Source organism: Spathaspora passalidarum (genome assembly GCF_000223485.1).
Source record: "Spathaspora passalidarum NRRL Y-27907 unplaced genomic scaffold SPAPAscaffold_4, whole genome shotgun sequence".
In the NCBI taxonomy this organism is placed as follows: Eukaryota; Fungi; Ascomycota; class Pichiomycetes; order Serinales; family Debaryomycetaceae; genus Spathaspora; species Spathaspora passalidarum.
Window position 1 is genome coordinate 539,099 of NW_006767428.1, and position 27,521 is coordinate 566,619.

General features: G+C 35.8%; 12 protein-coding genes across 12 annotated transcripts; 7 read left to right on the forward strand and 5 right to left on the reverse strand. All coding sequences in view use genetic code 12, as the record gives it.

Annotated features, from left to right (window-relative positions):
- Nucleotides 1-10: 10 nt before the first annotated feature.
- SPAPADRAFT_152618 (putative GTPase) lies at nucleotides 11-1,153 on the reverse strand (the record flags this gene model as incomplete). The annotated part of the gene is made up of 1 exon (XM_007375345.1): nucleotides 11-1,153. One exon carries the CDS (start codon nucleotides 1,106-1,108, stop codon nucleotides 62-64), a length of 1,047 nt encoding a protein of 348 aa, XP_007375407.1.
- A 126-nt stretch (nucleotides 1,154-1,279) lies between these two features.
- RPN8 (proteasome regulatory particle lid subunit) lies at nucleotides 1,280-2,688 on the forward strand (the record flags this gene model as incomplete). The annotated part of the gene is made up of 1 exon (XM_007375346.1): nucleotides 1,280-2,688. The coding sequence occupies one exon, from the start codon at nucleotides 1,349-1,351 to the stop codon at nucleotides 2,315-2,317; it is 969 nt and encodes a 322-aa protein (XP_007375408.1).
- Nucleotides 2,689-3,309: 621 nt separating this feature from the next.
- SPAPADRAFT_55660 (protoheme IX farnesyltransferase) lies at nucleotides 3,310-4,620 on the forward strand (the record flags this gene model as incomplete). The annotated part of the gene is made up of 1 exon (XM_007375347.1): nucleotides 3,310-4,620. One exon carries the CDS (start codon nucleotides 3,310-3,312, stop codon nucleotides 4,618-4,620), a length of 1,311 nt encoding a protein of 436 aa, XP_007375409.1.
- A 1,060-nt stretch (nucleotides 4,621-5,680) lies between these two features.
- Nucleotides 5,681-6,469, forward strand: SPAPADRAFT_61216 (palmitoyl-(protein) hydrolase; the record flags this gene model as incomplete). Its single annotated transcript, XM_007375348.1, has 1 exon — nucleotides 5,681-6,469. The coding sequence occupies one exon, from the start codon at nucleotides 5,725-5,727 to the stop codon at nucleotides 6,424-6,426; it is 702 nt and encodes a 233-aa protein (XP_007375410.1).
- A 177-nt stretch (nucleotides 6,470-6,646) lies between these two features.
- SPAPADRAFT_152629 (uncharacterized protein) lies at nucleotides 6,647-11,787 on the forward strand (the record flags this gene model as incomplete). Its single annotated transcript, XM_007375349.1, has 1 exon — nucleotides 6,647-11,787. One exon carries the CDS (start codon nucleotides 6,647-6,649, stop codon nucleotides 11,705-11,707), a length of 5,061 nt encoding a protein of 1,686 aa, XP_007375411.1.
- Nucleotides 11,788-11,863: 76 nt separating this feature from the next.
- Nucleotides 11,864-12,970, forward strand: SPAPADRAFT_50725 (uncharacterized protein; the record flags this gene model as incomplete). The annotated part of the gene is made up of 1 exon (XM_007375350.1): nucleotides 11,864-12,970. One exon carries the CDS (start codon nucleotides 11,864-11,866, stop codon nucleotides 12,968-12,970), a length of 1,107 nt encoding a protein of 368 aa, XP_007375412.1.
- A 52-nt stretch (nucleotides 12,971-13,022) lies between these two features.
- Nucleotides 13,023-14,012, reverse strand: SPAPADRAFT_139224 (RNA-binding ATPase activator; the record flags this gene model as incomplete). Its single annotated transcript, XM_007375351.1, has 1 exon — nucleotides 13,023-14,012. One exon carries the CDS (start codon nucleotides 14,010-14,012, stop codon nucleotides 13,023-13,025), a length of 990 nt encoding a protein of 329 aa, XP_007375413.1.
- A 118-nt stretch (nucleotides 14,013-14,130) lies between these two features.
- RIX7 (putative AAA family ATPase) lies at nucleotides 14,131-16,718 on the forward strand (the record flags this gene model as incomplete). The annotated part of the gene is made up of 1 exon (XM_007375352.1): nucleotides 14,131-16,718. One exon carries the CDS (start codon nucleotides 14,165-14,167, stop codon nucleotides 16,625-16,627), a length of 2,463 nt encoding a protein of 820 aa, XP_007375414.1.
- Nucleotides 16,719-20,925: 4,207 nt separating this feature from the next.
- On the reverse strand, nucleotides 20,926-21,556 carry SPAPADRAFT_61222 (pyridoxal 5'-phosphate synthase; the record flags this gene model as incomplete). Its single annotated transcript, XM_007375353.1, has 1 exon — nucleotides 20,926-21,556. One exon carries the CDS (start codon nucleotides 21,533-21,535, stop codon nucleotides 20,993-20,995), a length of 543 nt encoding a protein of 180 aa, XP_007375415.1.
- Nucleotides 21,557-21,753: 197 nt separating this feature from the next.
- Nucleotides 21,754-23,562, reverse strand: ORC4 (origin recognition complex subunit 4; the record flags this gene model as incomplete). The annotated part of the gene is made up of 1 exon (XM_007375354.1): nucleotides 21,754-23,562. One exon carries the CDS (start codon nucleotides 23,560-23,562, stop codon nucleotides 21,754-21,756), a length of 1,809 nt encoding a protein of 602 aa, XP_007375416.1.
- A 418-nt stretch (nucleotides 23,563-23,980) lies between these two features.
- SST2 (GTPase-activating protein) lies at nucleotides 23,981-25,756 on the forward strand (the record flags this gene model as incomplete). The annotated part of the gene is made up of 1 exon (XM_007375355.1): nucleotides 23,981-25,756. One exon carries the CDS (start codon nucleotides 23,981-23,983, stop codon nucleotides 25,754-25,756), a length of 1,776 nt encoding a protein of 591 aa, XP_007375417.1.
- A 34-nt stretch (nucleotides 25,757-25,790) lies between these two features.
- On the reverse strand, nucleotides 25,791-27,498 carry GCD11 (translation initiation factor eIF2 subunit gamma; the record flags this gene model as incomplete). The annotated part of the gene is made up of 1 exon (XM_007375356.1): nucleotides 25,791-27,498. One exon carries the CDS (start codon nucleotides 27,461-27,463, stop codon nucleotides 25,856-25,858), a length of 1,608 nt encoding a protein of 535 aa, XP_007375418.1.
- Between the last annotated feature and the right edge of the window lie 23 nt (nucleotides 27,499-27,521).

Consider the following 27,521-nt stretch of genomic DNA (forward strand, 5'->3'; position numbering starts at 1 on the left):
TGAAGTTGTGCCAGACACGACATATTGCTTCTATAAAGTTCTATAAAGTTGTATGTACAGATTACCTCAGAAGAGCGCCTTGGCCTCCACGTTTGCTTTCCCAATCTTGCAATGCAGCCTCCCATTCATCCTCTTCGGTCATTTCCACGTCGTTTTCTTGGTGTTGTTTTCTCAATTCTTCTTCTTGTTTATGCTCTTCCTTGTCATATTCGTCTTTATATTCAATCCAACGTTCATGAATATCTACATCTTGATAAACGCCAGATCCTCCTTGTCTTGTTGCTTCGCTCCATACCGAGTCTCCTCCAATCTCACTTCCAAAACTGTATCCGTTAGCTTTGTCAATCACACTCAACAAGTTAATCATACTCTTCTTGTTTTCGACGGACAACACCTCGAATGAAACCAAGTGGAACTCTTCAACTAATTCTGCAATCAACTCAGTAAGTCTAACGTAATTTTTCCCCAATACCGTGTTGGACTCTTGTTCCAAGTGTGGTGTTAGATATCCTAAATCCTGGGCTTCAGTATAATAGTCCAATCTAAAGGGTAACTCCCCGTAATTCCGCAACATATCAATCTTACTGATTACATTGACATGGGGTAGGTCTAACTGGAGCATCGATCTTAAACTTAATAGTAATATCGAGATATATTGCGAGGGACTAGTCAAGTAAATTGAGTCAACCAAAGAAACCACACACAATCTCATTCGTTTAGTTTGAGTTAACCGCTTGAATATCTTGAATAAAGAGTTGTGATGCGTGAATAGTTCGACTTGGCCGGGACAGTCAAACAATATGTAATTCTTGTCCTGGATAAGTTGGTCAATCTTGGAAAGAAACATGTCTATACCTTCATGGTCAAGCAGCTCAAGGGCATACATTAATCCTCCGTTGGGACCCAAGTTGAGCTCCTCCATTATGTCTTCCAAAGTTATGAAATCTCGAATATCAAGAGCACAATCTGGATATGGCAATCGGTCATTTGCAGGATCTAAATTGACAATACACAGTTTTCGTCCTATTGCCGACATAAATTGGTACATTCCATAGCAATACGTTGATTTACCAGAACCCGGAGGCCCTATCACGATCTGTCCGAACATGGTAGTATAAGTCTTGTTATAGGAAGTAGAGGCTCCTCATCACCCAGATTATTAATATGCTGCTGCTGCTATTTTATACTGGGTTTTTTTTTGAACAGGTACACGCCAAATCTTTGGTGATTATTTTGGCGACTGAAAAAAACCTGAAGGCAAACCAATTTACAACAACCCATACAAACGTTTATTTACAAACAAGCATTGTGTCAATTCAGCTAATAACTATAAATAATACAAGTCAAGATGTCAACTGCAGTAGCCGGTACTAGCGAATTAACATTTTTGAATAAAACTGTGGCTGTATCACCCTTGGTGTTATTATCAGTTGTTGATCATTATAACCGTGTGGCCAAAGATTCCAAGAAGAGAGTCGTTGGTGTCATATTAGGTGATAACTCAACCGATAAGATCAAGGTCACTAACTCATATGCCATTCCATTTGAAGAAGACGAAAAAAACCCCAGTGTTTGGTTTTTAGACCACAACTTTATAGATTCAATGGGGGAAATGTTCAAGAAGATCAATGCCAAGGAAAAGTTGATTGGGTGGTACCATTCCGGCCCTAAGTTGAAACCATCAGATTTAAAGATTAACGATGTATTCAGAAGATATACTGCCAACCCCTTGTTGTTAATTGTCGATGTTCAACCAAGAGAAGTTGGTATTCCCACCGATGCATACTTTGCCGTGGAAGATATCAAGAATGATGGTTCAGCTGCAGAAAAAACATTTGTTCATGTTCCTTCATTGATTGAAGCAGAAGAAGCGGAAGAAATCGGGGTTGAACATTTATTAAGAGATATCAGAGATCAAGCTGCTGGCAATTTATCCTTGAAAGTTACCCAAACTTACCAATCTTTATTAGGATTGCATCAAAAGCTTCGAGAAATTGCCAATTATTTGGATAAAGTCTATCAAAAGAAATTACCTATAAATCATACTATATTGGGCAAATTACAAAATGTGTTCAATTTATTGCCTAATTTGGTACAACAGGGAAATGTCGAAGCCACCAGTCCATTAGCCACTGCCTTCACCATCAAGACCAATGACGAGCTCATGGTTATTTATATTAGCACTTTAGTACGAGCAATTATTGCCTTCCATGATTTAATTGAAAATAAATTGGAGAATAAGAAATTGAATGAAAAGAAATCTCAAGATTCTAATCCTGATATTGAAATTGACGAAAAGCCAACAGTTAGCGTATAGAATTAGTAGTTAGATCAAGTACAACTAGAAACAAATTCTATGAATAATGCAGACCCCTCCATCTCTACTAAAGCTAAAGCTCAATATTGAAGGTCTTGGACGTTTAGTTGCAGTTTTCATCGCCTGAACAATATCTGGATTGGATGTGAGAAGTTACCATGCGCATCAACATCCAACCTTAATTGCTTAATGGATGTTTCAAGTTTGCCCTCTTTGTCCCTTGGATCAGTGCGGTAATCCATAGGTTGTCCATTTCTGACAATAAAATTGTAAAGCACAATCGTGTCATACCATTTAACTGTCTACTGTTTTTCGTAGCATGTTGCTGTGAGAACGGCAGTTATTACTGCTAGTATTTTTGTAGTTCTAAACTTATAATCTTCGTTACTTACTGGCCTTTTCTCGCAATATCAAATTTATGGTAGATTGCAAATTTCCATAGGAATTTCCCATTTGAGTAGAACATTCTTCGTTGTGACTCTTGTTTCTGTTTGGTTTGATATGCTGAGATTTACGAAACTCTAACAATCTAAAGAAGATTATGGCTAATGTTTGAAAACACAGGCATTTCCTAGCCTCGATTCAAACGTACGTACTTCTTGACCAAAAATGGGGCAATAATTGACGATTTTTAATTGTTCCAGTTTACTTTCATGTCAACGTGATTTACTTTCCAGAAAAACCCTTTCTGGAGTAGTCATAAATCTCATAAACTATTTACATATATTAGAGATTGGTTATGTCAACGAATATAACTTGATAATTCTTGGCTTTGTTACTATTGCTGCTCTTTTCTGGTGGGGGTTTGATCTCAACCTCCACTCATTGGTGCAAGGAAAAAAAATCAAATTTTCGTATTAAAAAAAAAAAAAAAAAGATTCAAGGATCTCATCCAAGGCATACACATAGCATTACCAACTTGTATATATTAATAGGTCTGACCGCGTTGTGAGTACCTATATTGACTGAAATAAAACAGTAGCTGTTACAATATGGCACCAATTCCAAGGTTGAATTGTATCAACAATTTCAACTTTTTCTTTCAAAATTCAACAAAGAGGCTACGAATTGAACAAAATTTTCTTTGCAATCAACTACTTTCTCGAAGAGTAACGGTACGGAACTTTCAGAAGGGATTCCCATTATCTACAACCCAACCAAGATCATCAGACTCCTCGTATATAATAGAAAATGCCAGTCGAATTTTGAATTGTCAAGAACCAGAAGCAAAAGCTTCGCAGAGTATGATACCACCGGAACTGAAAATTCCCTTTAAAGTGACCCCAAAGGAAGCCAAAACTGTGACTGCAGACCCAGTATCTATCCCAAAGTCCAAATCTGAATTGAAATCACTAAGTACCGCATATCTCAAATTAACTAAACCAAACTTGACAGTATTGGTCACTTTAAGTGCTATATGTTCCTACGCGATATCTCCGTATTCCGTGACATTACAAGAATTGATATTTTTGACCGCGGGTACTGCATTATGTTCTGGGGCCGCCAATGCCATCAATATGGGCCGTGAACCTGAATTCGATAGGAAAATGCCAAGAACTGTAGGTAGACCAGTTGTCCGTGGATTAGTTACTCCTTTACAATCTTACAATTTTGCCGCATTGACAGGTTCCTTGGGATGTACCATGTTATGGTTTGGTGTGAACCCCACTGTATCTATATTGGGTTTTGCTAATATTGTCTTATATTCGTGGATCTATACTTCCCTCAAGAGAAAATCGATCATTAACACCTGGGTTGGAGCTGTTGTAGGAGCCATTCCTCCCTTGATGGGATGGGCTTCTTCCTCACCATTAACCCTTCCTGGGGTTTGGTGTATTGCTGGGCTTTTATATGCCTGGCAATTCCCCCATTTTAATGCGCTTTCCCATAATATCGCCGAACAATATAAACAGGCTGGATACGTTATGGCAGCTGCTGAAAATCCAAAATTAAATGCAAGAGTGGCCTTGCGTTATTCTATATTAATGTTCCCTCTCTGTTTTGGATTAAGTTACTTTGGAGTAACTGATTGGGTTTTCCCCTTTGATTCAGCCATTGCTAATGGTTGGTTGACTTACTTGGCTTACCAATTCTGGAAGCAACAACAATATAATTATCGTGAAGGTCACAAACCAACTAGTGAAGGATTAGCATTGGCTGGTATTCATGCAAAGAAGTTGTTTTGGTGTTCGGTGTGGCATCTTCCTGCGGTTTTAATCTTGGCTATGTTACATAAAAAGGATCAATGGAATAGACTTTTTACTTATCTTGGCATCACTAAGGAAGAGACATTAAGTGCTTAGTCTTGTACATAATAGTTAAATGAATAATTCAAATCTAAATCATAATTTTTAATGTTTACTGTAGTATACTCTCTACGACTAGTGCCCTGGTGTGCTGCTAACTGAAGCTTCAGCTAGATATATGTGATTTCTTGTGGAATTGGATAGGAAAAGTTTGCTAATGCAATACAATACATAGTTACAGACAGTGAATACCGTATTTTATTCAATTTGTTTTCTGTGATTTTTATCGATAATTAGTTTGTTGAATACACTAGTGAGTTATCAATGTATAGACCAGGCTTGCCAGTGGTTTTGAGTTTTGCCATTTGTAGATGAACAGTTATGCCTTATTTTCGCATCTACTGGAAGAAACAAAGCAAGCAGATAAAAAAAAAAGTTAAAGTAAAATGAAACAATTGTAACGCTCGCATTTGATCTAGTGAAAGGAGACTTTTGGGAGCTTATAATATAGGACTTCTTGTTGTCAAATGGTCGAAGGGGTCCTAGAAAAATCATCTTGAGGAAGAAGCATATATCTATGTCTATTATTATCTTTAATCATTTTCAAAAAAAAATATTTGGAAAAATTTGCAGCAAATTGTGCAAAATATAGGCAACTTTTAAGATATACATACTTTTTTTTGCCAAATTGTGCAACTAATTCATGTAAAAATATAAATATAGTCCATGTCACAGGTTTCAATCTTCGAACCGAGCTACGATACATCTTGTCAGCACAAGCAGGAATAATTATGACTACTTTGGATACCGCATTTTTTTTGCAAACTGATTAGTAATATTTGATGCATGTTAGTAAAAAAAAGTAGGAAAAGACTTTAGCCGACACGAGCTATTACGTGAAAAAAGGAAAACGACAGCAGTGCCATTATTTCTTCGGTTTAGATGGTTATAAATAATTACTATTTATTACTAATTTCATAGTAAGCAGCTATAAAGATTCAATATTGATTTTGCAACACGTTTCATCAGATAAACACGGAAAAGGGCGAAACAATAAGCAACAAAAAAAAAAAATAAAATAGAGAAATGAAAAGCTTGAATAATCCATTATACATTTTCATCTTCTTTGTTGCAAGTATCTTCTTTATTTTTAGTCCGATAATGAGCAATTTAATAAACGCAATCAGAGTCTCTTCTCAAAAGACTCCTGTTAAAGGTGCAGTGATTTTCTTGCACGGATTAGGTGATACTGGTGAAGGGTGGTCATGGTTTCCTCAGTTGATCAACCAAACCAAGATAATCAAAAACTCAGATGCCATCAATTATGTGTTCCCAAACGCACCACAGATCCCAATTACAGTCAATGGTGGTTACGTCATGCCAGCTTGGTTTGATATTTACGCCTTTGGAGATCCTAATGCCAGACAAGATGTCACTGGTTTCTTCAAAAGTTGTGAGGTTTTGAAGAGTTTAATTAAGGAACAAATAGAAGTCCACGGTGTCCCACCAGAAAAGATAATAATCGGTGGGTTCTCTCAAGGTGCTGCTATCTCGTTAGCCACTGCTTCCATTTTGGATTTCAAAATCGGTGGTGTAGTTGCATTGTCTGGTTTCTGTCCAGTGAAGAATGACGTATTAGAGAGACACGAAAAACTGGGTGTCAATTTCAACACTCCAATTTTCCAAGGTCATGGTAAGGCCGATCCCCTTATCAAGTTTGACTATGGCCAACAAACAAGTGAATTCTACAAGAGCTTAGGCTTTAACAATTATACTTTCCGCGGTTACGAGGGTGTAGCCCATAGTGCTGATGACCAAGAATTGGTTGATGTGATGAAGTTCATCCATGATATTGTTCAATAGTGAATAAGTGAGTCAATCAACAAGTATATATATATATATATATATAGATAGTCATATACATAGAATTAGAAGTATTAGTCCTTGGCAAGTGTTGGCTGGAAATGTGGTCGTGTACTTTTGTCGCCAGCAGAAATTAAAATACGTAAACAATTCGAAAATGCAAAATCTAGATCTTCCTAACAACTTCCAACTTACACATATTAAAAACCTACCAAGTCAGATGGATTCACCTAAAGGACCGAACAGTGTTCTAAAGTTGGTTACATCAAGGAAATCAAAGACTCACCAATTGTCATCCAAAGACAAGAAATACCTCCAACTGGTGGAAAAAGCCCTTGGATCATTTGACGCACTTGAGGAGTGGGCGGATTACATTGCATTTCTTTCTAGATTACAAAAATCACTTCAATTCACCCCAGATCCAAGTGTACAAGAGCAATATTATGTTCCTTTATCACTGCAGGTTTCCAATAAGTTGTCATTATGTTTATCCTCGAGACTTCCCAGTGGTGTTCACCAAAAGGCATTGAGCATTTACGAGTTTATCTTTGAAAATTTGCCCATTGAAACTTTGAATGAAGATATTAGTGTTTGGTTACCAGGGTTATTGCCATTATTTTCTTATTCATCCATTCTGATCAAGCCTCAGCAAATTAGAATTTTCAAAGATCATATCGTGGCAAAATTAGACGTTGACCATTTAAGAAACATATCCAAACCGTTCATACTAAGCTTACTTTCTGGTTTAGACGATGAAAATTCAGAAGCTTTTAATGACATTTTGCAATTGACAGAGGAATTTAAAGAGAAGTTAAATAATGATTCCCATTTCTGGCAAAGTATGTTTCTTTGTATAATTAGCAACCCTGAACGCAGACTTGGTGCTTTACATTGGTGTAACAGGAATCTTCCTAGATTTACTGAAAGCAAAGGAAATCACGAACTCTCTGAAGAAGCAAAAATGTGCTTGAAACCGGAACCAGGGCTTCTTATTCGAGCATTTGCAGTTACCATAAACCCTCCAGTTACAATCGATTCAGCAAGTGATATAATAGTCGTGAGAGGATTTTTTGATTTGCTTCTTTCGCATATACCATTGGAAAGCAGTATATTTGATTCACAGGTATATCCAAAGGATAAAGAAATGCTTCTCATGTCTTGTTGCCGAGTGACTTTGAAAAAGGACATGAGTTTGAACCGAAGGCTTTGGAATTATCTTCTTGGTCCAGATACAGAAGGTGATCATCAAAAACGAATCCCAAGAACAGAATATTTCGCCAAATATGCATTGGAAACATTATCCTCGGGACTTTTGAAAATGGTTGAATCTGATTCTACAAAATCCAAGATTGAAGCTTTTAAGATATCCTTGTCAATAATCATGGATAAATGGGAGATTAGCACAGTTATCACACCAAGATTATTTTCAAGGTTTTTGAACATTGCATTTGAGAATAAGGAAAGCAAAGATTTGATGGTATCTGCGCTGTCTTTTTTCGATGGTATTGAATCAACATATATATGGAACGACATTTTACAATTAGTTGCAGAAGAAGATGAATCAAAATTAGAAATTCTTGATTTTGTGTTGAAAGAATTCAATTTCAACGAGGAAGAAATGATCACTTTACATGCACCATTGGCAATAATATGTCTTCTTGGAAAACTGGATATCAATGTAAAGAGATTGGAAATATTAGACACGCTTTTTAATTTGGTTCCAGCTAGAGCATACGGGATTGCAGATCAAAAGGTCAATGATACCTATATCGATATTGTGAGCAAGATAAAAGGATTTTATCGTGGAAGGCTCAACAATGACAATCCACAAGTTCCCTTTTCAGCCAACGAGGTTTCATTTTTGGTCATTGATATGTTGCAGAAGAAGTTTATTCAATACATGCTGAATACTGCTTATTGTTTTAAAATTAGTAACTTACTTGTTCAGATGTTGAATATTGTACCTCGTGATGAGACCAGCCTTGAATTAGATTCGGAACTTGTTAATAAGATGCTAGAACTTCAAGTGCCAGAATATATCGAAGAGAGCGACCGTAATCAAGAAGGACTTCTCATTAGTTATGCAATTGCAAAATCGTTTGGTAACATATCTAAATCAATGTCGGATGCACAGAAAGAAAAGACACTAAAGGCGATTATTTCGAATTTATGGACTTCAATTTACTCTTCAGAACCAGCAAACTACCAAGTGGAAGCTGTGAAGACAATATATGAAATGGGAACTAGTTACCCGTTTCACAGTATTGAAGCCGGTGTAGTGGAATTGTTTTTAAAGTTACCAATTAATAAGAGAATAACGGCATTGGAGACGTTATGGACCCATTCAGCTTCAGTTAATGATGGAGATACGATCTTGGAAAGACCACTTCAGATTTTGCTTGATGATATTTCGGAAACCGACAAAAAGTCTAATTTAGGAATTCATGACTTCCTTAGAAGAATAATCAAGAATGGAGGAGCCAACAGATTATTGAAATTGCTCAGTAATCCAATTTTAAATTTTACATTTATGCATGGGGAAAGAAAGACATTGACAATTGATGATGATTTGGGCCAGTTTGCTTACTATTTAGGATTAATTATCAAGGTGATTGAGTCTAATACGAAGTTATTGAGGGAAAGTTGCAGCAATGAATTTGCAGCAATGGATAACAGTAATAAGTTGAATTTGCTTAGATCAAATGAATGGGACATTTCTACTTACAAGAGTCTATTTTTGAGTATTATCGAAAAGTTCTTTCATTTGAAATTGACTGATGAAGTTCTCAATGATGAGTACCTGTTGGATAATTACTACTCAAGCATGGAGCATTGCTTGAAAATTCTTACTTTATTAGTCACTGGTAACGAGAAAAGTTTTAATGAATTGTTCAATTTACTCATTGGTACTTGTACGGTATATTTGGGTTTAAATGTTGCTTCCTACACTATTGAATTAGTTGAATCGCAATTTTTGAAATGCTTATTCCATTTCTTAGAACTTGCCCAGGAACTTCATTTACCATTAAATTTATTGAATGTTGAAGAAGAGAAGAATGAACCGGTTTTGGTGACTTTCCTCATCCAAGGTATTACCAACTCCAAGACCTCGATATTATTAGAAAATTGGATTACCTTGCTCACAAGATCACTTTATTTACTTGGTGATTCAATATTTAATGTAATTATTACTTTGAACAGGACCATTATTGCAAAGTTGGAAGGAATATTCAAAAACTTCTCCTCATTTGAGAAATTTTCTGAATTGGAGGATCTTAATTCATGTGTCAATATCTTGGTGACAGGATTGGAGGATTTGTTATCAATCACTCATAGCTACTTGCTAACTTCATCGATTAGGTCAAATGCAGAAAAAGGACCATCAGGAGCGGCAGAAAATGGGTTTTTAAATAATATGATACTGGGGGTATTTCAAATTGAATCTCCTGAACTTAGAACAACAGAGCAAAATAAGCGTTATTCGATCATCTTATGCTTCCAAGAGGCTTTGAGAGCTGGCTTTCACATTTGGTACTGGTGTGATTCGAGACCAAAAGTTCCAGATGGTGCAAAATATTATTCAGATAGATCATTAACTTATATTTCCCATAAGCTTAAATTTAGAGCCAAGAAACTTTTAGAAGCTTTAATTGAACTTGAAAGACAAGAAGTAATTGAATCCTTGATAGATTTAAATGGCGCATCCCCAGGAGCACTCAAGCTTTTAAATATTTTGGATGGTGGAAGATCTCAAGTCACATTGCCACACTTGTTCAACTCCATCATTAGCAGATGCTATCCTCAAATGTTAGACCAAGCGCAGAGATCATCCATGTATACGCAGATTCCAACAACAGAACTTTCCAGTTTCTTATTGTCCTTCTTTGATGCCATTGATAATGATACCGTGATTGACGTTTGGAATTTATCCATAAATTTCTTCAAGAATATTTTATTGCATCCTGGAAGTTTCAAAGATGTATATCCCGACAGTTTACGTATTTGCAAGGTATTATCGATGAAGTTAAAGTCATCAAAAGTTCGGGATCAAAAGAATAGAAAGGAATTGGCTGATGTATTTACGCGTTTGTTCCAGAATGCAGTAACAAAAGCCCATTCAGATCCACGAGAAGAAATCGAACTTGAATCCAAAAAAGATTCTAGTAGCGTGCAAAGTTCTACGGTTCAACAAGAGGATGTAATTGAGGCAATTACAGAAATTATACCATTCTTAGATGAAATTTGTCAAGATACAGATAAGGTTACCCAATCCTTGAATACATTGATCAACAGTTTCATTCTTCCCCAAATAAAGCTGAAAAAGATTCCAAATATCAATTTACGAGTTCTTGGCTTATTGGAAATTGTTGGCAAACACCACCCAAACAAAACTTGGAAGACGTTAGTTTTAGATTTATTTATGGACAACAGCTTCTTTCAGACTGATTTTGATAAACTCACTATATGGAATTCAATATTGGGGGCCTGGATCACAAATGATCGAGAAAAACTTGGAGATATGATTTCAAGAATTACTACATCTTCTGGACTGTCACCTAGTAACCTATTTGTTTGGAATGAGGCTTCCGAGCTTGAAGCAAAGGTATTTATATTAAAAAGGATCTCATACCTTATTTTAATCCAACCAATTGATTTCTTCCTTAACTTTTTAGATTCAATTTTTGACAAGATCGAAGCCTTATTAAGTGGAAACTGTCCTGAGATCATTCGAGCTGAAATTTCCGTCCTATTCCGCGCAATAGTTTTAAAGTTTAATGAATTGCATTTGTTACCAAGATGGGCAACTGTAAGCCATGAACTTTTATCAATCTTTGAATCCATTGAAGAAAAACTGACAAAAGAACTTCATGCTTTATCTAAAGAGAGCTTAAAACTCATTTTGAATGGCTGTAAACTCTTGGATCAGTTGTTACTTTGCAGCTATGATGAGTTCAATTTAAACGAGTGGCTTTTCATTAGTACCGATACGGAATTTTTCAATGGACCACTTGACAACCCTACTGGCTCAATTATTGATCAAATTTCAAGAAAACACGATCTTACATATTTAAAGGATCTGCCACTATCATTAGAACAACCGCAAGATAATTTACATCCGTTGTTGGAAGGGGTGAGAGAAATCGATCTGATTACCAAGTTGAGATTATTTTTTGATTCTTTGAGCTTAATTCAATATGAAAGAACATATGGTTTATTTAATGTTGAAATAGACTCTTGCATAGCAGATGTATTAGGAGACTTGATGAATCCGGTAGATTAAGAAAACTCTTGTGGGTATTTTTTTTTCCTTACGCGTCTTTAAATTTACGATCTTTTTTTTTTTAAAAAAAAAAATAAAATAATATAGACTATATATTCAAAGGTAACGCAAAATTGTAGATCCAACCAAAAAAATAGAAACCACCTTAATCTAAAGATGGATGATGATATGAGATACGACAGGCCAGAGAAAGGTAAGGAAGACTTTTCATACTCAAATATCCTGGATGATGAAGAAGAATTTGATGACACAGAAATCGAAACACCAGTTCGTCTCGTATCGACCACTCGTCTAGATCTTGGGCGCTTTGATTTACCAGCACCTCAACCCCAAAGATCTGGCACTACCAATTATACCAAATTTCGAACTTTGAGGAGAAGCCCTCTTCGTAATCCTCCTATAGTTGCATCGGAGTCGGCGGCTGACAAAACATCAACCAAAACCGATAAGCCAGCTGTTAACGGGATTAGCAAAATCACCCACGAGAAAGAGTTGCCCCATTCTCCTCCCTCCAATTTGAAATTTAATAATAGTGCACTCTCACCACCAGCTGCTAAGAAGTTGGGATTGATATTAGAGCCACTGGAAGAACAACGACCAAGAAAGCAAATTCGAAAAATGCTCGAACGGGCGTCGTCTGATATTACTGAAGAACCTTCATTCCATAAACCTGATCCGATACAGACAGATGGATCTGACAACCGCGGAACCCAGCTGCCAGGTGTGCTTGCTGATGTATCAAGAGAAATCATAATTGAAAAAGTAAACGACACTATTAATTCGTTAATGCAGAGCAAAAATAAGAAACCACATATTAAAGTCAATGCAGATGTGAAAATTCCACCCATAGAAACCAAAAACGACGAGATATCTTCAGAGGAGGAACCAGAATTACAAGTTCATCATTGGTCAGACATGCCAGAAATGTTGGGAGTTTCCACCCCACTTGTGGAAAGACCCTCAAGAAAAAGAAACAGATCATCAATTGAAGATCCAGTTACTACTCTTGATACAGGCTACAAGCATACAACAACACATTCGAACTGGTGGCCCAGGTCTAAATGGGACAAGTTGTTGAAAATCGTTCTTCTGAAACATATTGACAGAGAAGAAGCAATCAACAGCCCATTATTAATGTCTGAATTGGGTTGCAAGAGCAGAGTCGAGCTAGAAAACAGGTACGACTTTCTTGTACACTATAAACTTAAAGCGTACAATGGTCATGGAAATAACGGAAGAGCTAGTGGTCGTTCTCAGCATTAGAGATTTATGAATGCATGTCTATGTATTATGAAACTTCCTTACTATGTATTATTTAGAACACTTTTGATAAAATATCATTTAATTTCTCGTTTGGTTTCGATTTCTCCTTCAATTCCTCCTTTGCAGCACTACGTGTACTTGCAACCTTTCTTTGCTTAAAATTTCTTCTAATTTCATCTTCTTCTTGCTTAGAATCCTGTTGTTTTGCCAGTCTTTTCCTTTGAATATTGGTGATCATCTTCGATTTTTCAACATTATGTATAAATGACTTGTTAAGTTTTTGCTGCTGTGATAATTCCATTGCAAGTTTGGCTTCTCTGGCTTCATTCTCTCTTGCAATTTGTTGAGTTAAATCGAGCCATTTAAATCCATGCAAATATTTTATATTCATAACATCATCGTAATAGTAAGAAGTCTTCTTACCACCAAGCTTATTCCCATTTAATGTGGCCGCACATAACTTTGCATCACTTTTACTAACAAACTCAACCCAACCTTCAGTGAAATTCTTCTTCTTATTTCCACCATACTTTACACGTTTGTGGTATACTGCAATATCCTCGGGCTTTAAAAACAAACGGTCAATAGCTCCAAACCTTGACAAGACAGATCTCAATTTTGAAGGCTTCATATATGGAGGTATTTTAGATAGATAACAAACACCAGTTTTTCTTATTCTTTTTTGCTCTTTTTCGAGTTCCTTAGATGTTAACTTCTTTAATTTCTTATTCTTTTTGGGTTTTGGTTCATCGCCACCTGAAACGTTCAACTCTGAATCTTGCACATTTGCAACTTCTTCATTATCATAGACGCTGTCATCTTTATTGTCATCATCAGATGCTTCATCAAGACCATCATCATTATCGGATGGTTCATCTAAATCCTCCAAGTTATTGGCTGATCCTCGTACTTTAGGTTTGAAACTGAAAACTTTGCTCTTCATATCCTCCTCTTCATCATCATCAAAATCACTATCATTTACTGTATTTATATCAAGAGGTTCATCATCGGACGAATACTGTTCTTCTTTAGTAAAACCCATTGCTGCTTCTGATTTGATACACAGACTATTGATCAAAGTAGTGTTCTATTTTTTTAAGGCCAAGATGAGAAGAGCTAGAACTGAAAAAAAAAAAATTCTGATGACATTCTAGACTATTACGACAACAACTAGATTTAATCTTGAAAGGTGAAATGGCCAAATCATCGGTTGTATCTGGACCTATAGATCAGAAGATCTACAACTTAATCCATGACTTACTTGACGAAAAGACTGCAGAAAATAAAGAAAAGTTGAGCGGAGATGCCGTTCAAGATCCATTTACTTATATGGAATCAGCCAATAATTTAACAATAACACAGGTCTTATCATACGTCCAGTCAAAGGATTTTCAACTTAAAAGAATGAAAAAGAACCAATTGGAGAAGACCATAAGCACAATTTTGAAAATAGTGAGGGATGATGAACAGGAAGAATTAGGACTTGGGCCACCAGGAGAAGAAGTTAGCGGCCAAGAAAGCGAAGCAGATGCAGAGACAGCGCACGAATTAATGGAAGTTAAGGATTCAAACTCTTTGAACAAGTCAGTAGTAGCAATGTGGAATGCAGAGAGCAAAGATGGCGAAACCGACAAGGAAATATCATCAGATTCCAAAGATAACAAGAAGAGACAAAAGGAATCATCTAAGTCATCAACAAAAAGACAAAAGAAAAAGGCAGACTATTCTCCACCAAACACAAACTTGGCTTCACTTGGAGGTCTAGAAAATATCACTACTCAATTGCTTGAATTGATCGGTCTTCCTATTTTGCATCCTGAGATATACACAGCCACTGGAGTTGAACCACCACGAGGAGTTTTATTATACGGACCACCAGGGTGTGGTAAGACTACTATTGCCAATGCCTTGGCTGGAGAGTTGCAAGTTCCTTTTATCAATATTTCTGCACCATCAATTGTTTCAGGTATGTCAGGGGAATCCGAGAAGAAGTTACGAGAATTGTTTGAAGAAGCAAAGACCGTAGCACCATGTCTTATATTTATGGATGAGATTGATGCGATCACCCCAAAAAGGGACGGTGGTGCCCAAAGAGAAATGGAAAGACGTATAGTTGCACAACTTTTGACTCTAATGGATGAGCTTACCTTGGATAAGACAGATGGTAAACCTGTTATTGTAATTGGTGCTACTAATAGACCTGACTCATTGGATTCTGCTCTTCGTAGGGCTGGGAGATTTGATAGAGAGATTTGCTTGAATGTTCCGAACGAAGAGCAAAGGGCTTCGATACTTAGAGCTATGACCAAAAATATCAAGCTCCATGATGAGACTCAATTCAAATATAAAGAATTGTCCAAACTAACCCCCGGATATGTTGGGGCTGATCTTAAAAGTTTAGTGACTGCAGCTGGGATTGCTGCCATTAAGAGAATTTTTGAGAGTTTGAGCGAGAAGCATGAGGAAACAAACTTGCAAGAAAATAATGTTGATTCGATGGAGGTTGATGGCACAGGAGCTGATGATTTAATCGATAATCAACTACTTGATAATTTCAGCAGCAAATCTGATTATGAAAAGCTCTCAACAATCAAGAAATTCTTAGACAAACACCCAAACCCTTTGAGCAAGGAGCAATTAGAACCTCTTTCAATCACCTATGAAGATTTCTTACAAGCATTACCTACAATTCAACCTACAGCAAAGAGAGAGGGATTTGCTACAGTTCCAGACGTCACATGGCAAAGTGTTGGTGCTCTTTCTAACATAAGAATGGAGTTGCACATGTGTATTGTTCAACCTATTAAGAAGCCCGAATTGTACTTGAAAGTAGGTATTACCGCTCCATCAGGAGTACTTATGTGGGGTCCTCCGGGGTGCGGGAAAACATTGTTGGCAAAAGCTGTTGCAAATGAATCTCGTGCAAATTTTATATCCGTTAAAGGACCCGAACTTCTAAATAAGTATGTCGGGGAATCTGAAAGAGCAGTGAGACAAGTATTTCAAAGAGCTAGAGCTTCTATCCCTTGTATTATATTCTTTGATGAATTAGATGCATTGGTACCAAGAAGAGATTCTTCGTTATCCGAGTCAAGCTCCCGAGTTGTCAATACATTATTGACTGAATTAGATGGGTTGAATGATAGAAAGGGAGTTTTTGTAATTGGTGCAACAAATAGACCTGACATGATTGATCCAGCAATGTTAAGACCTGGACGTCTTGATAAGACTTTGTACATTGAATTACCAAGCGCCGAGGAAAGATTAGAAATCTTAAAAACTTTGGTGCGAGCAAACCGTACACCACTTTCAAAAGATGTTAACCTTCAAGAAGTTGCTAATGATATGAGATGCAGAAATTTCTCTGGTGCGGACTTATCATCCTTAGTTAAAGAAGCAGGTATCATCGCGTTGAAAAAGAAATTCTTCAAGAATCAGCAAATTCAGGAATTAGATGCTTCAGGGTTCTTAGAGGAGGATTCACCCGATAGTAAAGTTGAAATTATAATGGATGATTTCAACAGAGCTTTGTCTTCTATTAAACCAAGTGTGAGTGATAGAGACAGAACTAAATATGAGAAATTAAACCAGCGAATGGGATGGAACATAATTAAAGAAGAAACCAAAGAACCTTCCGATCCGGTCAATGATAAATGATTTACATAGCCATATATAGAATGGTAATACCAGTGCTTCATATGAGTATGATTATTACCACTTACAGAATATATACATTTCCAACATGTAACGATCCTACAATAGCCTACCTACACCCATTTGTGAAGAAGCCTTCGTAGCGTAGATTGAAATATGCCATATCCACTAGAGTATACCAAATCGTACAACTACAATCCTTCCCCTGCTAACTATTATATACACAGAATTAAAAACTAAGCTCATTGCCGTCTAGATGATATACTAAAACGCATCATCCGGTAAATACGTCCCTAATATATCCCAAACTACTCAAATATTTACATTATACAAGAAAATTTCATAAATGTCATACTAATACATCAGACGTTCTGCAAAATAAATGAGAATAAGTCAAACCTTGTAGAATATTCTAAGCTGAGAAATTAACTACAATAATAAACTTCTATGACCACTTACAAGACTTATTTAATAATACTACACAAACCTCGCACTTCCAATCTCTCAATATAACCGCACTAAACCCTATGCTATAGCAACTACTCAATACAAACACAAATATACTAAACGTAACTTAACACATTCTTGATTCTACCCCGAGTGTAGAATTAAAATCAAAAAGAATGCTCATTTCAATCATAGCAACACTGAAAATATAGGCAAACTATCCAGATCAATGCGCTATAAATATGATACACTAAATGTTAGTAGCAGATATTCAGACAACCAATCATACATCCCTTAATCAAGTCCAGAAATCAATGTAAACTTAACCAAATCTATTACATATTCAAACAAGAGCCCAAAACTTAATAACGCATTTGAGATGAATAAACAAATTGGCTTCAGAATTTAAAGTCCCAAAGTAAATACAACTTGCTTCACACTACCGCTCTACCGTGAAAAATGTACACCACATCCTAAAAACAAACTTGAACCAATCCATCAATCAAAACCATATTACCACCTCAAGCTAACAACTAATAATCTAATACAAACTTGTAGGGCTTTAACTATAAATATATTACAGACATAATCCCAAAAGGTTTTGAATAATTTCATTCCATATCAACCCATAATACATGGAACTGATAAATATGCCAATTATGTTACTAATACTAGGCGATATAAGCTGCAACCCATTAGCAACAAACTTCTTGCTATTGATATAACACATAACTACATCCAACTATGAATGCAGTTTTGCAGGAGAAACAAACACTATTTTCCACCCACAAACACGAATTATCCTTGAGTATTCTACAGAACATTTAACAAAATTTGTAAGTACTGTTTTCAAGTTGAACTGGTTTCACGATGATCTATACGTCAGCCATTTAAGTACATAGTAAAACATTACAACTACAGTAGTTTAGAAAAATATGTACCCTATATGTTTGCAGTTAACATTAAATAATAAGTGTGGGTTCTTATCCCATCACTAAAATGGTTCTTACATTCGGTCTTAGTATGGTCTGAGAGTATTAGCACCAATAGAACTTTGAGCTTTGAAGCTACTATAATCCACAAGATAACAATTAGACTCCTATATATTCTTCCAATCTATCACTGGCTACAATTGCTAGAATGTAAAAAGGTATTAATACTTTGCTTAATCGATCCACTTTATTGCATGTTTTCATTAATTATTAAAGAAGTAAATTGTTAGCCAAAATACATTATTTGATATTCTGATGTTTGTGTAATGTTAAATATACTATTTCATTCCACATGTTGAGCCAGCTGTTACTCTGTATGTAAGATACTTATGTACAAACAATTACAATTTCTTCATATCCAAATAGACCTTGTGTCCTTTATTATAGCATTTGCACAGGAAATGTTTCTATTACCACTATAGTTTGATAGATGAAACATACCTGGACAAGCAATTAATCGAACTTGATCTTGGTATTGATAGTACCAGTATTAGATTTGAAGGTGTATTTGTTAGAATAGCCATCACCCCTTATAATTGTTGCCTCATTCTTGATATCTTGTATGGTTTTAGGATTGGTATGATGGTAGGATGGAGCTGTCCTTTAAATGTGTATAGATTTAGTTAGATAAGTAAGAAGTATATATTGGATCGATTGTATATTTATTATAAGATGTAAACGTGATATTGGATTGATATAAGTAGTACTTACGTAGGTGAATGGAATGATTAGCTTCCGTAGGTTTATGATTCCTATGGATAATTGCTATGGTAGTGTGAAGAATAAGGAATGTTCGAAATACTGCTTGTTAGTAAAGGTTGATTATTTAAGTTATTCTGCCGATTTCATGTAAGGTTATAGTTGTTTAGTACTTAGGCTATATTTGAAGCTTGTATAGAATTCTTGTTCTACAGCTGGCTCTAAGTTTGTTAGATGAACTTGATAGAATTATTGGTATCTTTTGTATTATTGACCTAGTCCTAGTATTACAAGGACATAGTTAGAGTCACAGATTGGGCTAGAATATTTATTTTTTTAGTTATATTAAGTTTATAAGATTAGAGATGAGAAATAGCTTTCTGTAGTTATTTGGGTATTTAATTGTATAAACTGAGGGTAAATAGCTTCAAAAGTACCAATCGACGTGTTTTATTATATGATCTTGTGGTTTCTTTGTGCCTGTAATGTGTTTGTGAGTATTAGCATGGGACATATGATTGAATGACTTAAGTTCCTTGTTATGATAAAATATAAGTCTGTGTTGCCCATACACTTGATAGGAAGGATCCATTATTTCTAGTAAATACGTATAAGCCTGTAGCTATTCTCTTATCCCTGCTATGGCTATCTTGGTAGGTCGTCTTATGTGGATACAAAAGGGCAATTACTATTCTTTGATCACACTCACTACGTAATGGCCGTACAGACTTTATTATTTTGTATTTTGATCTGACTTGATTTCAGTAAACATTTCACCCTATATAATGTGTGTACCATTGTGTCTTGGTGTTCCTCTTTGTTAACAGTGTTGTTTTACAGCTTATGTATCTAAGATATGTATATAAGGTTTATTTTTGGTAGTAGTGGCTCGGTAGCAGCAGAGCCTAGAGAGATTGCCAAGATGAGTAATCGATTATACCGAAGAGACGTATGCAGCGGCAATTTTATCATCCATAACGGTGAGCACCATGAGATGTATCTGAGTTTGAACCGCAGTAACTATTACTAATCCTGCGGCTGTGGAACAGCCGTGATTCTTTATCCCCCATTTGGTTGCAAGAGTATTGGATTATACAGTCACTTTCCTGTCCTCTACATGCAAATCCAAAGGTGATTATTTACTTGGTATGGTTTGTGACGTGTGTGTAACGCAATAGAAAGTATTGAGCTATTGTTGTTGTTTTTTTTTGTTATTAGCTTGAAGAGGGTTTGTTAAGTTTCCTCAGTGGTTCAGGAATTTACCAGAAGTATAACCAATGTACTGATTTCTATGGTTCATTCATAAGTAGGATTACTCACATTTAATAGATAATCAATTTTGCCAAATGCATAAAATATCTTCTAGTGTTTAGACTATCATACGGAAATATCCGTTTGATTAGTTCTAGGCTAAGTCATAAATCACTTGCATCTAAATTAACTAAAGCTCTTTGGTAAGAAAAGAAATCAAAATTTGCCTTCTTTGAAAACTTTGTCCTGTTTAAATAGAGGTTCTAATATTCTGTTTATCGCTTCTAACAACCTTTTACGATTTAAGATCCTAAATGTACACTAAGGATTCAGTTTTTGGAGGTTGAATTTGGTTAGTATTATTCCACTAATCTTGATTTCCCTTTTCCGTTATATACATAACTCGCGTATTTGGTGCATACCCCTTCTTAGAATTACCCTTTAATATATACATACAATTTATTTATTGAAAATGAACACCCAATCATCAGTATGTTTTCTTGTTAAATATCGTCGTTATATATCTATCCAAGTAAGCAGCTTTGGATTTATTAATTATTGCGTTTAAGATAATGGGTGCAAAATGTTTTAGTTTTCTTTTCAAGCGCTAAATGTAATAGTAACAGAAAAGTCAGAATTTGGCATACAATGAACATATTTAGAAGAAAGATACATATGTTTATGATTCTTGGTTTTGAAACTTGGAAATGAAAGCTTAATATTTTGAAAAAAAAACATCCAGTTTACGAGATTACTAAGTATTACCATACTATGACAATATTGGTATCAATTTTTGAAAATTTTTTGTAAAAAATAGCCGGTCTAGTATAGTGGTTAGTACAAGTCGTTGTGGCCGACTAAACCCAGGTTCGATTCCTGGGACCGGCATTTTTTTTGCCCTATGTTAACTTAGTAAAAGCGTTTTAATATATCTATTGAAAAGAAGAGTTTGCTATTTTTATATTATTTAAAAGTATATTTAATATTCCTCGATATTGTTGTCGGTATCTGTGACCTTACATCCAGTGATTTCGATTAATACCAATGCATTGTTTTCATTTTCAATGTAATTTCTTACTTGATTTTCATCAATCTTTGGGTTATTCAAATGCAAAGACTTGTAAAAGTTGAATGTTTCGCTGTCTTTGTTCTTATCGAGTATTTTAGCCTTACCATCTAACATAACAGATACTCGACTAATTTCATTTTTGTTGAAGCTTGCAAGTAATTCAAAAAGAGAGTTGCGTCTTTGGGCTACCAGCTCTTTGGATTCGGTAGTATCTTTCACTGAAATCCAGTCATGGATTAAAATTGAGACATTGGGATTGGATAACATGTTTTGGTATTTAGTAGTTCTTGTAGGGGTTGAGATGATTATTATTTGCTTGTCGCCTTGTTGGCAGAAAGTGTAATTCATCAATGAAACATGAGGTTTATCATTTAAACATGTAGCCAAGTGAATGAATCTACTCGATTTGAGTAAACTAAGCACAGAGTCTGGTAATTTGTCAGGGGTTTCCATTGTTTCTGTTGACATAGTCTAGGTTTGGTAATAAAGGGGTGGCACTTGGAAAAATCGGAAAAAAAAGTTGATTAAGTTCGTGGAGACATCTTTATATGCAGGTGAATGTTTTAATGGGTTACCTTAAGTAATAATATAATATCATCGAAAATAGAAGTGTTACTAGAATCTATTAGATTGACTGTAATTATTCTATCATTTACTACTAACAAGTTCATCTATAATACTGCTAACCTTTTATAAACGACCAGATCTTCTACTTGCAGTGCAACTTCTGACAATGTGAGATCCAATTGCACCATTCTGTTATCTTCAATGATGAGACTTTTGTTTAAGTTTATGTTTGAAATGATATGTCCATCATTGTTAGTAGTTATACCTCCTGCATCTAACAAGAGGCCCATTTTGTATAAAGTTTCCCAGCTATTACGTAATACCTTTTCTGACCAAATTTTCTGATTGATTCGAATACTATTTGTGAGTCTGTTCTCGGTTGAGGTTGAAACCGTGGTGTTCAAATTAAAATTCTTCATCATCTCTTTGTATTCGGAATAGGCTAAGTTAAAATTAATAGCTTGTAATTCATATTTTTCAACCCATCTAGCTGCTGCAATCACTAGTAATAGTTCAACATTGGAAAGGGAATTTATCAAAGATTGAATGTTGTTTCCCACGGAATGAGAAATGTAGAATCCAAAATCAGTATCTGGAGGAAATGGGCACTGCAATGATAAGCGAGATATTGCGAATTTGCAAGCATTGTTGAAATGCTTGTAGTCCTTAGTCGTGTAAAATATTCGGGTGACTAATTTACCTAACAAACTACCAGGTGCCTGATACAAGTTTTCAATGTATTCATTCCAACCGTTAGAGAAATTTATCAGTTGATCAGAATCTTTGGGTCTAGATTTCAATGTTAATGCCAATTTTGCATTTTTCCAATAAGATTCTAGACTGGATTCATGCATAATAGATATTATTCTTTGGGAGAATCTACTACTCACTCTTTTTTCCAAAAGCTCCCTTGTTGTCACTTTAGTGGATAACCCAATAACACAGATTGGAGTGGTACTGCTCTGTGATAAATCCAAAAGGTTATACAATAATGTTTGTTTATGGTTCAGAGTAAACTTTTCAAATTCGTCTATCACGAAAATTACTGATAATCTTTGTTCTTTGGGACCACCTTCAACGCTATTTTGTAGTATGGATAAAATGTTTCCAAATGTTTCACTAATTGACCTTTGCTCAAAGCTACCAAAGTCTATTTGTTCACCACGATCTCGAAGCTTGACATCTAATTGCCGTGCGATTTCTCGCAATGCAACATTATCATCGGTATGTACTAATGCGTTTAATCTGATGGCAATAAACTGATCTTGGTACTTGGTCCCCAATTCTGATAAAGCATGGTTGATAATTGATGATTTCCCACAAGATCTTGGACCCACCACTAGTGCAGAATGGCCCTCTTTATCCCTTATTGACAGTTCAAGGATCCGATATACTTCTTTGTATTTGTCGTATACAGATGAATCTTTGAGATTATTAAATTGGCCATTCAATTGCGAAAGCAACTTTGCTTTGACACTCTGAAGTTCACTATCCAGTAATTTAAAGGCTTGGCTTTCAGCGTGATTAATAGTTTCAGCTCCTGCTGCATTGGGTTTGGGTTTAGCTTTAGATGATTCGGGTTCAGCTTTAGATGATTCGGGTTCGGCTTCAGATTTTCTAGGCTTGAAGTTTGGCGAAACCTTTATTATTGGCTTAGCTGGCTCGAGATTGGTATCACTATCACTTGAATCAATTTCTATTGCTATATCCTCATTAGAATTCCTGATTTTTATATGTTTAATCTTAGAAAACTTCTTCTCTTCCTTTTCAATGGATCGTGAACGAACTCGTTTGGCTCTAACAACTCGGTCACTTTTTAAATTGATACCGCTTGTTTCAGCTGCAGGAAGCTCTTTGATTGGTCCAAATTCTCCTTCAAAGTCCTCTTCGACAAGATGCCTGGATGTTGCCATTTCCTGCGAAGTAATTTAAATATACCAGATGTAAACAACGAAAATTCACTTGTGTAAGGAAAACAAAAAATAAAATTCACAAAAGATGTCGTAAAATCGCAAAATAAATGTCGTGAAAAATAAATGATCGTATTATGTGAAACATGCAGAGAGGGTAGTTCTGAAACAACGTTGTAATCCATAATCCTCTATCGAATTTGAAACATATTGAAACAAATTATGCTACATTGGTAATCCTATAAATATAAGCTTAAGGTTTCAATATTCTTAAGTGATTATACTTTAGTGTTTATTGATAATTTTTTTTTATACATCAATGTCTACTCTTGTAAATGAAAAGACTTATCAACGACTTTCCCCAGTTTGTGAAGAAACTGATGCTAGTAGTTCTAGCAATTGTGATATATGTTCGAAAGGAATGATTATACTGGCATCTATACGATCAAGTCCAGTTTTCCACGATGTGGTTCTAAATAAGTTCCGAATAGCACCTAATGGAGAAATATACGAAAGGGATATCAAAGATATGTTTGCTATGTTGATAATCCATCTTGATTTGAAATCCATAAAGTCTAAAAGGTTTGTTTCACTTACCAAGACGTTTCCATACTGTTTTGATTGTAATACTGCTGTCAAAAAGATGAAAGATATGAGTATATCTATTGAAGTATCAAAAATTGTAACCCGTATTTCATACAAGCTACATCCAGAAGTTTCCTTATCACTTCTATCGAAATTTTACAGGTCGAAATTTTTACACTCGCCTGTTGAACGGACTGCAAGTGAATTAACTGGAAATATGGTATTTCAACCCACACCAAAGGGATTGGCGATTGTACAGGCATTTTGTGAAAGAAATGGTATGAAGAAGTGTAACCTTCCAGAAATTTTGAATAGTAATTTCAACAGCATGGAGTTATTTTGCTTTGAAAGAGATTGGGAGTCTGATAAGGTTCTATATTCTAAATATCTTCTTCATTTGTTGTTTTCAAGTCTAATGGGACCCAAACCTAACGTTTGGAGCCTGTCAAATGAACAAGATCCACTTCCAAGTAGTCAAGCAGAAGATCATAGATTAAGTACAGAATTCCAAACTGCAAAGAGTTTTCAAGAGGTGGAAGGATTCAGTTTTGTTCAATTTCGATCAGCTCCCTCTATGAGCCCAGGCCAACTTTCACCACAACCAAACAGTTGGTCAAAAACAAGTAAAAATGAGGTGAGCCCCTTTCATCATCGTTACTTTACTAATCCTGAATCGGATGCACATATTCAGTATTATGTATCGTCAGTTGGTGTTAGACTATTTAAAGATAAAACTTTCCATTTACCAAAAGAGAAAAAATTGGTTGTTGATTATAGTATGAGTGGTAAAGCAATCTGTCAGTGGCTCTTGGATTGTACTGATGTATTAAACATAAGGCAGGCAAAGGATATTGCTGATTCGATTTTAAAGAATAAGCTAATCAAGCAAATAGCACCAGATCAACTGTCGGGTGGGCATTTTTCTAGTACCAGAAACCTGTATTATACCATAACAGAACTGGGACTTCTGGTAAGTCAATGGGATAAATGCCCCAAGGCTCATTTTGAGTTCCTAACTGGTAAACATTCTGGCAAACAACTCACTCTAGAAGACATCTTAAAGGATCCGGGAATGAGATTGCAATTTAGAATGCATCTTAATCGAGAGTATTGTTTGGAAAATCTTGAGGCGTATATGCATTTAAAATATTTTGATAAGATCTTGAATAACTATAAGAAGCTATTGAAATATGTGCATGAAAGAAGTTTTAGAGATGAGATGGTGGCTCAAAAAATAGACAGGCGATTGCAACAGCTTAAAAGAACATGTTCCACTTTGGCATATCAGATATTTATAACATATTTGAGCGATGGAGCTCCTTCCGTTGTTAATATTGCTTATAAATTAAAAGCCAGCATTTCAGACATCTTTATTAGTACGACTCAGAGTAATATTTCGGAACTCTTATTGAATGAACCGAACCAAACAGACACTGAGGAGGATATACCGACGAGCGATATAAGCTCCTTCGTTCAACTTCATGACGAATCGATCAAACTTTTATCAGATGTTTCTGTCTTGTTCTCTCAAGTCAGTAACCATCTTTATCGATTGATGGAAGTTGATTCAATGCCCAGGTTCTTGAAGGGACTTTCAAATAGAAACCACTAGATAGTATTCGTTAATTTTAATTATTTTTTCGCACAAATGTTTGTAGTAAAATGATATGAATGAAACTATAAATACAAAACCTATGTAGAATTATGTCATTTAGGCAACTGGTTCTAAAGTCGTACCCTTTTTAATAGTGGCCCACCCAATCAAACGCCAATGCTTTTCAATACGTCTAGACAAAGCAATCTTTTCATTGACTTCGGTACATGCAGGAGAAGTCAATTGTAAACGGGCCATATCGGCTCTGACAGCAACAACTCTGGCACCAGTGGCGGTAGAACCAATGTTAACCATCAAAACTTCCCCAACTTCTAATTTACGGACCTTGGCACCTTGTTTTTGACCTTCGGTCTTGACCCCAAGCAATCTTCTCAATAAGAAATAGTTGATTTCAATATCTGTGTAAATAGATGGCAAGTTACCCTTGGCACCAACAACTTGACCAACCAATCTATCAGCTCTACATAAAGTAGGATCCACCTTTGTACCGACACCGATCAACCCACCTGGAACAGCAAACTTCAAGTCATTGTGTTCAGCAAATAATGATACTATATTGGAGAAAATAGGCTTACATTGAATCTTACCATTATCATCCTTGGTGACAATACCAGGTCTGATTTCAATTTCATCACCAATTTGGAAAACACCAGTTAAGATGGAACCACCAGCAACACCACCCTTCAAGTCATCAACATCTGCACCAGGCTTATTGACATCGAAAGATCTAATAACGATCAATCTTGGAGATGCAGAAAAGTCTCTGACTGGAACAGGAATGGAGTTGACAATAAATTGGTTGACAGCATCAATATTATACTTTAATTGAGCAGAAATTGGAACTATAGGAGCGCCATCAGCAATGGTACCTCTAATGAATTGCATGATTGATTTTTGGTGTTCTAAAGCAGATTCTTCTCTCATTAAATCAACTTTATTTTGTAATATAATAACGTGCTTTAACTTCATGATTTCAATAGCAGCCAAATGTTCAGATGTTTGTGGTTGAGGACAACTTTCATTACCGGCAATAAGAAGTAAAGCGGCATCCATAACGGCTGCCCCTGACAACATGGTACTCATCAAAATATCGTGCCCTGGACAATCGACAAATGATACGTGTCTAAGTAACTTATAACGTCCAGTACATCCAGGACGGGCACATTTTGGTCTAATTTCCTTGTCGGACTTGAAGGATCTGTAACAATCTGGAGCAGGACATTCTTCGTTATCACACTTGTAAATCTTGGCATTGGCATAACCCAACTTGATGGTAATGTTTCTTTCCAATTCATCCTTAAAACGGACAGTTTGAACACCGGAAATGGCTCTGACAACAGTAGACTTACCATGGGCGACGTGACCAATGGTACCAATGTTGATGGTGGCTTGTCTATTGATAATGTCAGCAGACAATGGAGTCATTTGGGAGAAATCTGGATTTTCAGGTTGTTCAGGTAATCCACCACCTTCTTCAAATTCTCTCTTGGCGGCTTCTTCGTCTTCTTCTTCGTCTAACCCGGCAAAGGCAACAGATTTCTTGGTCTTGGTTTCTTCAGCAGCTTCAACTTGAGCTGATTCACCTTCTTGGTGTTCATTGTCACTTTCTATTTCGTGTTCATATTGAAATTCTTCTTCTGGTTCAACAGATCCTCCAATGACAATGTCAGGAGTTGCGTTTTCAATATCGTCATATACAGACATAATTAATGTATTAGTTGTTATGTGCTAACGATGATGATTAATGTATTTGCTTAGGCTT